This window comes from Camelus ferus, chromosome 16, assembly GCF_009834535.1.
Source record: "Camelus ferus isolate YT-003-E chromosome 16, BCGSAC_Cfer_1.0, whole genome shotgun sequence".
Classification (NCBI taxonomy): Eukaryota; Metazoa; Chordata; class Mammalia; order Artiodactyla; family Camelidae; genus Camelus; species Camelus ferus.
In genome coordinates this window covers 22,405,580-22,421,551 of record NC_045711.1, presented here as the reverse complement: position 1 = coordinate 22,421,551, position 15,972 = coordinate 22,405,580, and the positions used below count along the sequence as shown (strand labels likewise).

Below are 15,972 nucleotides of genomic sequence, written 5' to 3'. Positions count from 1 at the left end.
CGCCCCAGGCTTTCCATGCTGGCTCGTCGCTGGCTCCACGTGCGTCTGACCAGACAGGGAAGAGGCTGGGGGCGGCTCAGTCCACTCCGTCCCCGCTGGGGGTGGGAAAGCAAAGCCCGCGCCCTGGCAGGAGGTGCGTCCTGACCGAGCAGGGCTGCTGCTCCCTCCCAAGGGGAAGGGGCTCAGGAGGCCCCGGCGTGTTGCCGGCTACGCTCAAGCCAGTTCCCTCACCTGGCGGAGTTAAGGCACGTGGCGGCCGAGAGCGGCCCCTCCACTGCTCGCCACAGCCAGCGTTTAGCACCAGCAGTTTTGTCTTCACAACCGGCCGTCTCTGCATACGGTCAGGTGCCAAGCGTGCGCACGCTAGACCGCTCAGCTGACGCACATTACTGACCAGCGGGGCCTCCACCTTCCAGTGTTTCCAAGGCCTGGGGGTGGGGGGGTGGGACTGTCCCTTTAATTGTCATCATGCTCGTTAAATACTGAGTGCCTCTAGCCCAGGCCTCCCTCAGTGCCTAGAAAAGAAGGAACAATCCAGGAAGTGGCCACTGTCCCCCTGCGCCTGAAGCCCATCCGAGGCCTCTGGGTGCTGTGCTCGATATGGGGGGAGGGGGGTTTCACCAGCTGTGGGAGTGTAGGTGGCAGCGGGGCCCAGCTCTCCTCCTGCCTCGCTGACCCATCGCCTTCTGATGGTGGCAGAGCTGGGACCCGAGGGCCATTCAGCATCCAGGGAGGCCAGCCTCCAGCATTCTGGGGTCTTCCTGCTCCCACCCCCGCCGGCGGCCCTGTAGCCTCCCCTGGGCCCCTTACCATTGGTGTAGGGGTTCGCAGTCTTCTTGTTGGTCATGACTCGTGCTGTGGCATTATTGACCTGCCCGGAGAGAGGGAGGGAGAGGCTGAGGGGAGCATTAGCTTGTGGGCCACTGGCTGCCCCAGTCCTGCTCTGAACTCTCCGTGGCCACCTGGGAGGGGGCTGGGGGCTGGGGAGGAGGCCCCGGGGCACCCAGGAGGAGGCATGGGACAGCCTCTGCCACCAGCCTGGACTCCCACCACGGCCTGCCCTCCTCCTTGGCCTCCTCTCTTCCCCATGCTGCTCCCCTTCCCGGGATCCCGGGCCACCACTGCTCCCAGCACTGGCCGGTGCCCCGCTTGGCCCAGGCCCTGGCCCCCGGCTCAGGCACCACGTCCAGCCCCTGGCTCTTGCCCTTCACATGGCTGTTCCCACAAACCGAGCCCCAGCCACTCTCTGGCACCCCAAGTGGCTGGCGGACTCTGCACAAAGTGCTCCTAGCCCAGCTAACAGACCGGTCCCCAAGACGCCTCTGCCCAGTGGCTGCCGAGGTGCTCCTAGTGGTGGGCGCTAGTGTGGCCACCCCTCCCTGGGGGGGTAGCACCCCTTCCCCTCGAGGCCAGCAGAGACCTTTCTCAGGGGGCACAGGTGCCTGTGGGGACAAGGCTGATGGGGAGGGGGCAGGTGGGCACCAAGGTGGTGGGTCCTACTGTCCAGACATCTAAGCCTCCGGTCAGCCTGCCCAGAGGGCCAGGGTGGGACGGAGGAGGGAGGAGGAGGAGGGCCTCTGCAGAGGGAGCAGAGAACCGGGCAGGTGTGGAACTCGGGGAAGGGGTCTGGGTCGCGCCGCCTCCCCCATGTCCAGGTGGGCCGCAGCCTCTTGTGCCCCTGGGCGCTGGGCGGGAGCCTGGCCGAGGTCAGCGCCTCCAGGACCCCCTCCCCTCCTGGAAACACCCCTCAAGCCCTCCCACCGCCCTTCCCATGGGAAGACCCCTCCCTTCTCGGGCCGCCCTCGCTGCCCTGCCTGTTCGGGAAGCCCAGCTCCCAGAACCAGAGCCACAGCCCTGAGTGGGCACACGCAGCCCCCGGGGCAGGGCAGGGGGCCCCCTCGCCTCCTCTCCCTTCTGCTCCTCTGGGCTGGCTCCCTTTCTAGGCCCTGGCCGCTTATTGCTGCCGACCCTCTGGGGGATGAAGACCAGAGGCAGACTGCAGACGGGGGCAGTGTGGGCAGGGGGAGACCTGGGCAGCTGTGGCTCCTTGGTGAGGGGGCCGGGGAACTAATGAACCCCTCCCAACTAGGGGACAGACGTGGCTGGCTGAGGTCCTTGGAGCTGCCAAGCCTCAAACACATGACTTCCGGGGCTCCTCCCAACGTCTGGATGAGCCCGAGCTTGGGAGGGGGGCTGTTCCAGGAAGGAGAGGGAGGGGGCAGGGTGAGGGCCCTTGGGTGAGTCTGAGGTCTAGACCCACAAGGGGTGGGTAGCAGGTGGTGTGCTCGGCCCTGCCTCAGTGGGGCCCTGCCACCAGGACCGGCCGGGCCATCTGCAGGGCATCGGCGGGGAGGGCGGGGGCCCGGGGTGACCGGAGGCAGTTCTCAAGGGCGTCCCTGCCGCGGCACACTTATCTGAGCACCTCAATTTTCCGTCCCTCTACGATCGTCCCATTCAGCTTCTCCCGGGCTCGGTCAGCATCTGAGCTAGTTTCAAAAGTTACAAACCCAAAACCCTGTGAGCGGAGAAGGACAGACACGGAGAGAAAGACATAGGATGAGAAAAAGGAAAAAAAAGGAGGCGTGGGGGGGTGGGAGGGGGCAGGACAATGGGGGGAGGAGGGAGAGAGAGAGAGAGAGAGGGGTTGAGTCAGGTGAGTTGAAGGAGAGACTCAGGCAGCCCAGAGGTCAGTCCTGGTGCCACCGGCAGGATGCCCAGGAGGGGTGAGGCCCCAGGTGGGGGCAGCCGCTGGCCTGGCCTAAGCTGGCCTGAACTGACCGCCTGGCACCCAAGGGGACAGGCCAAAGCAATAAAAGAGACGCTGACCTGACCAGGGACCAGGATTGTTGCCGTAACCCCGGCTGGGCTTCTGGACCTGGGGTGGGCAGCCCCACCCATCTACACCCCAGGAGCCCCGAGGGGGTCTTCCCATCCAGGAGCAGGGAGCACCCTCCCACCTGCCCCCTGCAGGCCCTCCCCCAAGCCTCCAGGCAGCTCCAGGGAGGCCAGCGGCCCTGGGGGAGGCTGGGGACCCAGGCCTAGGGGCTGGGGTTCCAAGTGCAGACAGAGAGGTCCGGGCAGCATGGAGAGGAGGCAGCAACGCAGCGGCGGCAACAACAGAGACAGCGGGAGGGGTGGAGGGGGGGCGGGCGGAGGAGCGGGGAGTACAAGCACCCGTGTCGCTCAGGGGTCCTCAGGCTCGAAGCTCTCCAGGACGGAAACGCACATTTCACACGTTAGCCTGGCGGGACCTACAGCCGGCGCTGTAATGGTGGCGGCCTCTGGGTGGCACCCACCTTGGAGCCCCGCTCGTTAAAAATGATCTCCACGTCTAAAATTTTTCCGAATTGCTGCAGAGACAGAGACGGGGGTGGGGGAGACAGGTGAGGGTGGGTTAAGACAGCCGGCCTGGCTTGCCTGCTCCCACGGGACCCTTGCTAACTGCTCGCATCTGGTCCTCTGCCCTGGGCCCCCGTTCTGCCTCCTGCAGGGATGAGGAGGGGCTCTTGGTGTAACCTGGCAGGGTGGGGGGGCCGGGACACCCCTCTCCATCTTCTGGTGCAGAGAGCTTTTCCTGCCAGGACACTGGCCCCATCTGCAGTGTCACCAGTGTTCCTCTCCACTCCCTGCTGGAACTTTGCCACAAATTGCTGACAGCCAGCCCTGCTTCACCTACAACAGGTACAGGGCTCTGGATAAGCCCTTCTTAAAAGGTGGGATGCTGAGGGGGAGAGGAGCCCCTGGAAGAGACAAAGTGCCTGGCAGGGACCCCGTGCTGCCTGCCGTCTGTGCTGTTTGGGGCTGGGCTGTGGGGTGCAGAGGGCAGTGACCCAGGCCGCTCTGCCCGACCACAACATTATGACTTGGCTGGGCCCAGACGCTCTGGCTGCCCCTTACCTGCCCCATCCCTGGCCCAGAATCCCCAAGGGGCAGCCCTGTCTCCCTTACTGGCCGGTGAGACCGGGAACCTGTGAACCAGGTCCCCTAAAATGCCAGTCGAGGACCTGAGGCCTCCAGGGCACACAGTTGATGGGTTTTGCCTTCACCCCGTAACATTCAGGAGGTGGGTGACACGGGGGAAGTGAGTCACATGGAGCCAGACAGCGAGGCAGTACCAGCCCTGCCGAGCACCAGAGAGGGAGGCCGGTGCACCCCCACTGTGGGGCCGGGCGAAGAGCTGGTGGGCGCCTGTGGGGACCCAGTGTGCTGAGGCCCAGGATGAGAGGACCAGACGGGTGTCCAAGCGGACCGATCTAGTGACAGCACTGGCTTAAGTAGGGGCCCCAGGCTCAGAGGGGCTTGGCAGCTGCCCAGGCCCAGGCCCAAGAAGGGGCAGAAGCCCTCATCTTCTGATGATTCTAAATCCTGCCTGCACTCCACTGGGTCAGATCCAGTGGGGTCTGGCCCCCAGGAAGGGGAGTGGATATATGGGGCAAGGGCAGGTGTGGGGGCAGGGTCCACCCGAGGCCACCTCCCCTGTGCCTGACAATTCCTGTTTGGGCTGAGGGGTGACCCGAGGGCAGGGCTGGGGTTCAGGGGACAGGGCCTGCCTGACTTGGGGCAGAAGTGGAGAGGGGGCATAGGACAGACAGGTGGAGAGTCTGGGGCAGAAGCAGCATGGGGGGAGGGAAGAAACACGGGCCAGAGCAGGCTGGGGGCCTGGGTGCGGGGCTGAACCCAGGCTGCTGCCCCCTCACCCACCCGCTGGGCAGCCCTGCAGGTTGTCACAGTAACCCTGCAACCAGCTGGAGTCCTACAGAGAAATCTAGGAACAGCCTGGAGAATCCAGGATGGGAACGCGAACTTGCTTCCCACCCTGTGTTCTCTGTCGTCCCACCCACAGCCTGGAGGAGGCGGGGCCGGAGAGGTTGAGTGCCTGGCGCCCAGCACACAGGACAGGCAGGGGCTGCTGGGTGTGAGGCCAGGAGGCTGGGCTGCCCCTCCAGGTGCTCTCTGGGGGTACGGGGGTCAGAAGGACGGGCCAGCAGAGTGATAACCTGCCTGCACTGGCCCAGAGCCTGAGGGGACTCTATGAGCCCTGAGGACAGGTGGTGAGGGTGGTGGGTGGATTTCTGCCTGGGGGCTGGGGGTGGTAGCCACACAGATCCCTCCACCTGAGCCTGTGTCCTTCCTGGGCCCTCCCACCTCCCAGCTCGGGTCAGGGAGGGGCTGGACCTGGAGGGCAGTGGGAGGCCGGAAACCCTGGGAGCTGCTCTGACCCCCTGGCTCCGTGCTAGGGGCAGGGTGGGGACGGGTGGGGGGCGCAGATGGAGGGGACCGCACACACTCACCCCGAACATTTGCCGCAGGTCGGGGTCCCTGAACCGGAAGGGGATGTTGGAGACGTGTAGCCGCTTGGGCTGCTGCTTCTCTGTGGGGTCGGAGGGGTGGAGCGGCTGGCTGTCCGTCTGTGCCGCCTCGTCTGTCTGCTGTGGGGAAGGACCCCTTCAGCTCCCATCCCGTAGCAGGGGAGGCTCTAAAGACCAGATCTTCCCCAAGCCTCCTGGACTCCCCTATCCTGGGGCCGGGATCCTCGAGGGAATCCGGGGGGGTGATTCGCTCAAGATTCAGAGCAGCAGGACCTCAACCTCAGAGGCTCAGGGGCCCCACCTCGGAGCCTTTGCCCGAGCTGTGCTCAGGACGCCACCGCAGGGCAAGGCCTCCCCAGCCCACTGCGCTCTCCCCCCACCACCGGCGGCTTGGCCTGGCCACAGAGGTCTGACCTCAGTCCCTTGGCTATTGCGGTTCTTGCGGCCATGCGTGTACCCCTCCCCTGACAGCGCGACTCTTGGGAGCACGGGCACCGTTCTGGTTTCCAGGCCAGGTGAGAAACTGGATGGATCCCAGAGCCCATCCCCAGGCACACACATCTGTAGTGGCCGCCCGTCACGGAGGCCACCTCGGGGCTGCCTCTTATTTTGGCCCTGCTCTGGGGCTTCGTGTCTTCAAAGGCATGGCAGTGGCCACATCCAGGCCTTTAGAACTGGTCCTTGTTTTAGACCCGAATGTTGGTCAACAAAGGGGCTCCCAAAGACCTGGGTCTCAGGAAACACAGCTGCCACAAAGCAAGGCCCCCCTTCCCACCAGCTCCCCAGGAGGTCAAGGCTGTGAAGAGGCCCCGGACGTGGCGCGTGCGGTGAGCAGGCCCTCTGGGCAGCGAGTGCAAAGGGTCTCCCAAGGGACTTCAGAAGGGACAGGCCCCCAGCTCACAGCCAGGCTGGCCTTCAGCCTTGTCGGTTCCTGACTCATTAGGGCCAAAGACAGGCTCATCCGGGCTGACTGCGGGGAGGACTGACCAAGGGGCCTGGTGGTCCTGGTAATCATGACCTGCGGGCTGGCGCCTGTGGTTAGTGTCCGGGAGCAGAGCTGGTGACAGACAGGGCAGGTGGACAGACGCCGGCTCCCTCCCGCTGGGCTCCTCTGGGGGCTCCTCTGACCCAGTGCCCCCCTCCCCTCCCCGTGGGGATAACGGGCCGAGATGCAGCTTTTATTGCTTCTTTCCCTTTTCTACCTCAAGTCCCGACACCCCTCCCAGGTTTTCTGAGGTCACCTCCCCAATATACTTCTTGGACTTGAACCTTTGTCTGGGAGTCTGCTTCTGGGACAGGACCCCAGATGAAGGCCTCAGGGGCCTGGCTGTCTGATACGCCTGGAGAGAGCCAAGGCGGGAGGGCGGGGTCCCCAGGCTTGGGCTGGACTTTGCACAAATGGTGGTCCCAGTGGCCATGGTCTCCCATGTGGCTGGAGGAGCAGAGGCAGCTGGCCGGCGGTGAGAGGCTGGGACGCAAACACCTTGAGGATGCCCAAGAGGAGAGACGCCAGATACCACTTCCTACTGGCTGTCAGGAACTGCCCTTTGCTCCAGGTGGGTGTCTGTCCACTAAAGGAGCGCTGACCGGTAGGTACCACAAGCCTCCCGGAGGCAGGACGGGGAGCAGGTCCCTGTGTCCGAGCTTTGCGCTGTGGCGGAGGAGACGGAGCCCGAGGGGTGGGGCCTCGCCAAGGCTGAGCTGTAGCCAGGGGCCAGAGGTCTGGCTCTGGGCTCCTGAGTGGCTGCCCTTGATGGCTGCCCCAGTCACCCTTTCTGGAAGAACAGGGCCGCTCCCACAACTCCTGCGCTCAGACAGGAGGCCTCTGCCCAGGCCCCAGGCAGCAGGTGCTGCAGGAGAGGGGAGGGGTGTCAGCAGCTCCTGGGCTCACATCCCTCCGGGCGGCTAGCTGGGAGGGGGTCTGCAGGGGTAGGGGCACCTTGTTTGAAGGTCCCTTAGACTCAGCTCTGCTTCCAGTTGAGGGGAAGCACAGGGCGCACACTCCCAAGCGTGGGTTTGAAGTCACCCTCTTCTCATGCGTCTGGGGACACATGTGACCTTGGGCGCAGCAGGTTGGCCGTTCCACATGAGGCAGGCGCGGTTCTGAGGAGCGAGTGTTCTCTGAGCCCCAGTGTGGGGCTGCGGTGATCCTGTGCCTGTGCCTGGGGGTTCACCAGGTGCCAGCCCCCCACTCCCAGGAGCACACCTTCAGCAGGGAGGTGTCTGTGGAGGAGCAGCTGGTGTGGGGGGAGTCGGGTGGCAGGTCTCCGAGAGTCCCGGTCTGGCCGGCACAGGCCCTCGCTCTTGATGGGCAAAGCCTCTGAACTTTTTGGGGACGCTTGGGGGGTCTTTCCCCCAAACCCAGGACCTGGAGATGCCCAACAGCCCAGCCCCGTCCCCAGTTGTCCTGCTCTTTCTGTCCCAGGCAGCAAGCAGGCCTGTGCTTGACCTCCTGACCGCCCGTCCCAGCCCCTGAATCAAAGCAGAACCGGTCGTGCGTCTGCTGATCCTTCAGAGGTCTGAGCCCTGCTCTCTGGCTAGAACAGGCTGTGGCTCTCCCCTTGCAGTGGTCAAGGCGCGCCCAGTGCCCCGTCACACACCCCCACCTCATGCACTCCACACACCTGTGCCCTCTGCTCCCTGGCTACAAGTGACTAATGGACTCACCCGGAGTTGGGAAACTAGTGGGAGAGGGCATGCAATGCTGACTTTGGGTCAGCAGAGGGCAGCAATCAGCGCAACCTGGCAATGGGAATGGCCCAGCTCACACACAGGAGATGGAGAGCCCTGGGTGGGGTGGGGGGCACTGACGAAGCTGGGGCATCTGGGGCCGGGCTGGGATGTCCTTTCTGCCCTGCCAGTAGCAGGACTGAGCCCACTGTGTGTCTCTAAGGTCCAGGGTCTCCTGCCTCTGCATCCCACCCCAAAGGCCCTTAGGGGAGTAGCTGAGAGTGAGGTGGGAGAAATGGGGTGATGGGGGCAGGGCACAAGTAAGCAAGGAGCCCCCTTGCGCCCACACGCAGCTGCGGACAGAGGCAGATAAACGGGTTCAGTGACTGTGAAATTGTGAGACGTGTGGAGAAGCCCAGAGGGAACCGGAGCACTGGCTGCCCAAGGGGAGACAGAGGCCTTTCCATGTTTATCGCGGAGGCCCAGGCAGCCCTGCGCCGCCTTCCAAGGGACCTGAGTTCCCTTTTCCTTTTCTTAAAGCCATCTCTGCCTTTCGTTCTCAAACGTGGGGGGAAGAGAAACAGCAGCAGCAACACGCCTCCCCCACAACTGCTCTCCGTGGCTCTGCTTCCAGTGTCCCCCCATCTGTGTCGCCTTCGCCATCAGGGGCCCCCACCCCTTTCAAGGCAGGAGCCCAGCCCCTGGTAGGTGGGGCGGTGTATCTCCCACCCTCGCATTCTGCATCCTCGCCTGGGCCTCCCCAAGCCCAGCACAGGGAGAGGCTAGAGGGCCCCGGGCAGGGGCCAGGAGGGCCAGTGGGGCCTCAGGCAGCAGGTCAGGCCCCGGTGGCCATCACGGGGATGGAGCCAGGCTGGCTGATGGCACACAGGAGGAAGCAGCTCTTGGAAAGGCCCCTTCTCTGCGGCCCCATCTCCCCTCACCTTTGGTCCTCCAAGACCTCCCGGGCACTCATGCCGGGACGTGGTTCACCCCTGGTGGGCAGCGATCCGGCCTTTGCAGGAGGCGTTCTCTGCATGCGGCCTCGAGCCATCCACGCACCAAGTCTTCTTCAGAACCTCAGGCGGAGCTGTGCGTCCGCTCTGGACTCTGCAGGGCGCTGTGCTCCGGGAACTCTCTGCTGGGCCGCGCTGCCTGCTCACAGCCCGCCTGCGTGGGGGCGGCACCCGGCTGAGGCTCACCCTGGGCTGGTGCGCTCCCACAAGGGCCAGCTCCTTTCCCTTTTCTTAAGCCCCCGGGGCCAAGAACGCAGGGGGCCGAAGGCCACTGCTTCAGGTGGAGCTTCTGATGCTGCAGCACTTGCCGGTGGGGGAGGACACACAGCCACGGGGCAGGGCCTGCGAGGCCCCCGGCGCAAAGATGAGGTGGCCCCAGAGGACGCTGCGGGACAGGGGCAGGAGTTTCTGAGAGGACGTCCCACGACTGCAGGGTGGACAGCTGGGTGGGGAGGACCCCTGCCGGGGACCTGCGGGACCCTGAGTGTTTGCGTGCTCCCGGGAGGTGGGCTCCCCATCCCTTACCCCAGGGGGCCCTGCACAGTGGGGCGGGTGCCTTCTGACAGAGGAACGTAGTTGGCGCTATGATGACAAATGGACTCGTCAGCCAGGAGAGGGCAGGTCTGGGCCGAAGCTGGGAGTCCGCACTGCCTGCTGGCTCGGAGTACCAGGAGTTTGTCTAGGTAGAGGTGGCTCCGGGAATCTGAGAGCCGCCCTAAGGTGGAAGGCCTCTGCTTGAAGGAACACTCCGGGTCAGAGCACTCACGCCCTCTAGTGGCGGCCCGAGTCTGCTGTGTGGCTCTGGGTGTCCTCGAGGTCACCTGGTAACCCAGTAACTTCCACCTGCGGGGCCTCCGTCTCTGTATCCCGACAGAAGAGCAGCAGATCCGGACCCCCTCACAGGACTGAAGAAACCCCAGCCCGCCAGAGAAAAGGAAGGTCCTCAGGCCGGGGGGCTCTCTGGCCCAGGTGCTTTCCTGGGAGGCGCTCGGCGGGGCAGGGAGACTCCGGCCTCTTGGTTGGATTCCCTCCGGGAGACCTGGGTCCTCTCCGGGGCCGTGGACTCTCGCAGGCACGGGGCGGAGGTCAGCACTGACCCCGTCCGCTCTTCCGCCCCTGCCCTGTGGGAAGTGACGGCCCCCGCAGGGCAGGGGCGGGTCTTCCTCCCGAGCGCCCCCAGTGCTGGCTCAGCGCCCGCATGGCACAAGAAGGCCCCCGCCTTTGTGTTTGCCAGTGGGAGGCCTCTGTTCCTGCCGCGGGGGTGTCAGCTGTTGGCCTTGGCGTTGATTGCGAGTCTGCTCATCTGCTGGGTCTGCGTCCAGGGCGAACCCCTGGGGCTCAGCTGTTGTTCACAGGGAGGTGGCAGGAGGTTCGTCCAGACACACCCCGTCTGCCGTTGTCCATCCCAAAGAGACCGGCCGGCTGGTGGCGGACCGTTCACAGTGAGGCCCCCGGCTCCCGCCTTCCCCTCTCTCTTTTCTGAGCACACACGGGTCGTGATTTGAGAAATGAGAGGTAGCAGAAGTGGCAGCATCCAGGAAGTTCTAAGGCCCGTGGCCTTGCCTTTCCCGTCGGTGGAAACCTGGGGGTGTCTACGGCAGACACCTCGCACCAGGGACGCCGGGAGAATTGAAAATCTGATGGCTTGGCCCAGACTCAGGCTGGGCAGCGCTCCGAGCAGGCAGAAGGGCACTGGCTGGGCCCCAGACGAGGGTCCGGTCCAACCCCAGGGGGCAGCTTGGGTGGGCTCCCTCTCCAGAGAGTTTGGATGATCCTGCCCACGTGGCGAGGGGAGGTGAGATGGGGATCCATGCAATATCTGGGACCCAGGCTGGATTAGGGGGCCGAGGGGGCACACGGAGGTTGGCACCCATCGGAAGGCCGCTGGGATGGTGCCGCTCCTGGGCGGTGCAGGGTGTGCTGGCCTCCTGCCTCGTGCCCGCCAGCCAGCACTGGGATGGAGCCAGCGTGGCCGGCTGGAAGAGCCCGTAGCCCCAGAGCTCAGCCGGGAGTGGGCCCACAGAGAACGTGACAGAGGGGTCGGGGAGGGGGATGCAGCAGCCCGGTCTCCGGGGGGCCACCTTTCCCCAGGTCGGGCTGGGGCGGCGGCCACTCCTGGACGTGAGCCTTTGGTATCAGGAAATCGCGGAGAAGTGCCGGGCTCAGCATATTCTGCTTGGAGCTGCATTACCACCACATAATTGAAGCTATCTGATTGGAGGGCAGCCAAGCAGGTAGATTACAAGTGATTAGAAGTGATAGGAATGCCTGCAACCCGAGACAGCTCTGGGGCCTGGGCCTCTCCTCGCTGCCGCCAGCCCCCCGCCCCCGCCCCACGACACCATGCGAGCCCAGGCCGCCAGCCTCGCCATTTCTCTCACTTCCCATTAACAAACAGGTCGCTGACGGCTGAGGACAGCGCTCCATCTCCCAGACGAGGCAAGAGTTGGCCTGAAGTTGCGGCCTGGGGAGCGGGGGGTAGGGGTGCTCACCAGAAAGATCCTTGGTGTTGGATGGTCAAGAGCTCGGAGGCTGGGAGCTCCTTCCAGGGGTGGGGGGACCCCCGCTACGGGGCTGCCTCTCCACACACAGCCCCCTGGTCCCTTCCCCACGGGCACTCCCCCTGAAGTTCTGAGGCTGGGGGGCCCTTACCGGCACTGTCTGGGCCCCTGCAATGGGCTGTGTGCTGGTCTCACTGCTCGGTTGCTCCGGGTGGGTCTGTGCTGGTGTGTACAGGGTCATGCCGTGCTCCGGGGGGACTGGGGTCTGGCCCGAGTAGTCTGGCGTGGGGTGCGGCGGGGGCGGGGCGTACTCGGCGGGGATGCCGTTCTGTGGCGGAGGGGGGTACTGGGCTGGGGGGTAGGGCTGGGCCATCGCTTCAGGTGGAGCCGTGGCGTCCTGATTGCCCTGCGGAGGGAGAGCGCGAAGCTGGTTAGACCCCTGCTGTGGCCCAACACTGCTCCCTCCCCAGAAGCCCCTGTGGTCTCGACACTGTACTTTCAGCAGCATTTTCCAGACCCCCTAGGACGGGGCACCCTCAGCCGGGAGCACCAGCTCAGAGGGCTGCAGGGGTGCCCAGGTCTGGGGTGAGACACCCTTGTGTGAACTTGTCAGGCCCGAGTACAGCAAAGCATTGTTCTTGTCTTTTTAATCCTACCTAATTAAAAAAAATGAAATATTTTGAGATAACTGTGGACTCACACACGGCTGTAAGAAATATCTGGGCGTGATCCCGGGTACCCTCTACCTAGTGTCCCCAGCGGTGACTTCTCGTGAAGCCTTTGCACCAGGAGACTGACGTGGGTCCAGTCCAGACAGAGCATCCTATCAGCACCACGACGCCCCACCCGGCGACCCGCTACAGCCACACCCGCCTCCTCCTGCCTTAGAAGGACTTCTAAGCCTCAGTTTTCTCATCAGTCAAGCAGGTGTAGGAAATACGATTCACAGCCTGCAGGGAAGACAGCTGGAGTGGACCATGCAGACAGGGAGCCTGGCACAACTCGGCCCCCACGGTGGCCCCTGGTGAGGTGCTGTCAGTGGGGCACCCAGGGTTCTGGCCTCTGTCTTGAGGATCACCGAGATGTCCCAAAGATCCCCCCCGTCCTCTGGAAGGCCTGCTGGGAAAATGCTCCCTTGACCCTGACCCCAACCACCCCGGGGCTCTTAGAAGCCCTGACCCTTGGTCGGGCCCAATAATGCCCCAGGACAGTGGTTCTCCAAATGGGGAGCCAGGACCCAAAGCATCGGCACCCCTGGGAACTGGTCAGCATCACAGATTCTCAACCCCACCCCAGACTTCCTCCAGCGAAGAGCCAGAACCACTGATACTGGGTCATAAAGAACAGCCCTGGAGGAGGGGGACTGGGGTCCTTGTGGTGTCAGGGGTGCAACAGGTGCTGGCTTTCCCCACTCGCTGTCCCTCACCATAGACACACCGGAGGGCAGGCTCACAGCAGCCACTCTGACTAGGTGAGGCACCCAATGGCCTTCTGAGGGTGAACCCAGGAGAGAGTTTCCCCACCACCTAAAGGACAGGTGCCTCCTCTTGCTGGAGTAGCCCCCAGAGTGGAAGGACCTTGCACAGACGTGGACAGGCTGAGACTTGTCACTGCTTTCCTGATGCCCTACGGAGGCTAGGACCTCATGTGAGGCCCCCATCAGCCTCCGCATGTTTTGACCTCCGCATGCTTAAGTGTCTGTATCCTGCCCACCTTACCCCCGAGACAGGCGCTCCTTCCAGCGAGCACACCGGCTTGCTCTCTGCCCTTCCTTCAGCTGGTTACTGTTTATTCACCCCAAACTATTTATCGGGAGGCTGGGGGGGCCAGGCTCGGGGCTCCAGTGGATAGCCCTTGCCCTTGTGGGGGGTCTGATGTCCAGAGGGAGAGCAAATTCAACTAGCCAGATGTTGAACCACCTGTTAGAGTAGGGGGGACTGGCCACACGAGAGCAATGGAGATTGAGCAGAAGACTTGGGTGTTCTGCCTTGGACAGCCCTGGCCTCTGCGCACCGTCTGCCTGCCCATCTCCCTTCCAGCTGGAGGCCTGAGGCCCCAAGTCTCAGTCCGGGCCCAGCCCCGCCCTGCCCCCCAACCCCCCGGTGCCAGCCTCTGCCGTCATGGTGCCGACACCCCTCACTCCTGGGGGACTCTTGGCACCGAATGAGCAGGTCTTGTCCTCCTCCTCTGTATGACAGCCCCAGCTCCCCTCCCTCCCTCTGCAGAAGCCGGGGCAGTGTTCACACTCCTGACAAGAGGAGGGGAACACGCACGCGCACGCGCCCTCACACTCATGGGGCCCGCCCCTCGCTGGAGGGTCCTGCCTCATTGCTCCCAAGTAGCCGGGAAGCCCCATTACCCAGTCGGCCAACGCGCAGACCATGTCCCTGGCTCCCGGCTGGGCTGCGAGGGAGAAGGGGTGGGCTCAGGATGAGGGAGGAGAGGGGCCAGAGAGGCGGGAGCCTCGTGCCTCGTGCAGGGGTGGAGGGGCACCTGGGCTCCAGGATGTTGAGGATCAGGATGGGGGGAGGCAGGGCAGGGAGCCCGGGAGAGCAGGAGGGTGGAGAGCTGGGGTGGGGAGAGTGTGGGGGGGCGCGGGTGAGGGCGAGGGCGCTGTCAGCAGCCTCTGGAGATCAATTAACTGATAAATAATTGATTAGAACCTTCACTAACTTACATCTTCCCAGTGCCCCCTCTTCCCCACCTCCTCCATGGCCCCGAGAAAGGGGGGCTCCTCTCCTATCTGCTGCCTTTCCACCCCACCCACACCTCTCCCCAGTGCCCTCTTCCCTGGGTCCTGTTCTGGCAGAGTGACAGCTGCCAGTCACTCTCACTACATGGTTCAGGGGCTGGAGCCTGGAGCCCAGACTGTCAGGGGCGCCTGCAACCCAGTAGGGGGACCCGGCAGGTGTGTTTGGGGTCCTGAGTGCCTGGGTCTGGAGGGCTCTAGGGTGGGCAGGAGGCAGCTGTGAGACAGGACATCGAGGGACATCTGTGACATGAAAATAAAGTCGGCACATATGAGCACATGGTACTCCCTGCTCTGCAGACGTTAACTTGGTTAATCCCCTCCCACCTACAAGGGGGACCCTACTTCTGTCACATTCCTTTTCTTCCTTCTTCCCCGTCAGTTGAAACCACAGGCAAGGAGACGCTGGGCTTGGCAGCATAAGCTGAATGGACTCCCCCTGCCAGGCATCAGTTCACCCCAGATGGCCTCATGGTTTCAAATGATTTCAGAGCAGTTTGTGAACAAGTCTGGCTCCTCAGGGGATCGTGAATTCCCAGAGATGGGGGACCACTCACCCTCCATCCCCACATCCCAGCACTCAGCGCAGCACTCTGGTGCTCAGTACACATTGGATGGGTGGGTGGGTGGATGATGGAAGGATGGATGGATGGATGCACAGATGGACAGAGAGGTGAGTGGATGAATGGATGGATAAAAAGATGGATGGAAAGATGGATGGAAAGATGGATGAAGAGTGGATGGTCATAAATCGTAGCAATGTTTTCCTGGGTCAGGCTACTGAGGCAACAGAAATAAAAGCAAAAATAAACAAATGGGGGAGGGTATAGCTCAGTGGTAGAGCACATGCTTAGCATGCAGAAGGTCCTGGGTTCAATCCCCAGCACCCCCATTAAAATAAATAAATTAATATATAAATAAATAATCCTAGTTACTACCTCCCACCCCCCAAAAATAAACAAATGAGACCTAATCAAACTTATAAACTTTTGCACAGCAAAGGAAACCATAAACAAAACAAAAAGACAATCTACGGACTGGGAGAAAAGATTTACAAATGATGTGATTGACAAGAGCTTAACTTCTGGAACATACAAACAGCTCATACAACTCAGTAAGAAAAAAACCAGACAACCCACTCAAAAAATGGGCAGAAGACCTAAACAGACATTTCTCCAATGCAGATGTACAGATGGCCAACAGGCACATGAAAAGATGCTCAATATCACTGATTATCAGAGAAATGCAAATCAAAACTACAGTGTGGTATCACCTCACACCAGTCAGAATGGCCCTCATTGAAACGTCCACAAATGGTAGATGCTGGAGAGGCTGTGGAGAAAAGGGAGCCCTCCCGCACTGCTGCTGGGAATGTAACCAGGTGCAGCTGTTGTGGAAGACAGTATGGAGGTTCCTCAAAAAACTAAAAGTAGAGTTACTCTACGATCAGCAATCCCACTCCTGGGCATATATACAGAGAAAACTCTAATTTGAAAAGAGACATGCACCCCAATGTTCACAGCAGCACTATTTACAACAGCCAAGACATGGAAGCAGCCTAAATGTCCATCAACAGATGACTGGATAAAGAAGTTGTGGTGTGTATACAACACACACACACACACACACACACACACACACACACACACACACACACACACAGAGGAAAACTACTCAGTCATAAAAAAGAATGAAATAATGCCATTTGCAGCAACATGGATGGACCTAGA

At 62.4% G+C, this 15,972-nt stretch overlaps 1 protein-coding gene across 5 annotated transcripts in view; it reads right to left on the bottom strand.

Annotated features, from left to right (window-relative positions):
- The window catches only part of RBFOX3 (RNA binding fox-1 homolog 3), a 346,648-nt gene that overhangs the window by 10,698 nt on the left and 319,978 nt on the right, over positions 1-15,972 (bottom strand). For 4 of the 5 annotated variants that reach the window (XM_032456692.1, XM_032456690.1, XM_032456693.1 and 1 more), the window contains 5 exons: positions 11,645-11,899; positions 5,292-5,429; positions 3,297-3,350; positions 2,423-2,515; positions 811-871 (listed from right to left, as the gene is read on the bottom strand). In XM_032456692.1, the coding sequence (XP_032312583.1) occupies positions 811-871; positions 2,423-2,515; positions 3,297-3,350; positions 5,292-5,429; positions 11,645-11,866 (568 nt within the window). In that variant the 5' untranslated portion in view covers positions 11,867-11,899. The remainder of the gene's footprint in view (positions 1-810; positions 872-2,422; positions 2,516-3,296; positions 3,351-5,291; positions 5,430-11,644; positions 11,900-15,972) is intronic. The other variant, XM_032456691.1, reaches the window with a different exon arrangement.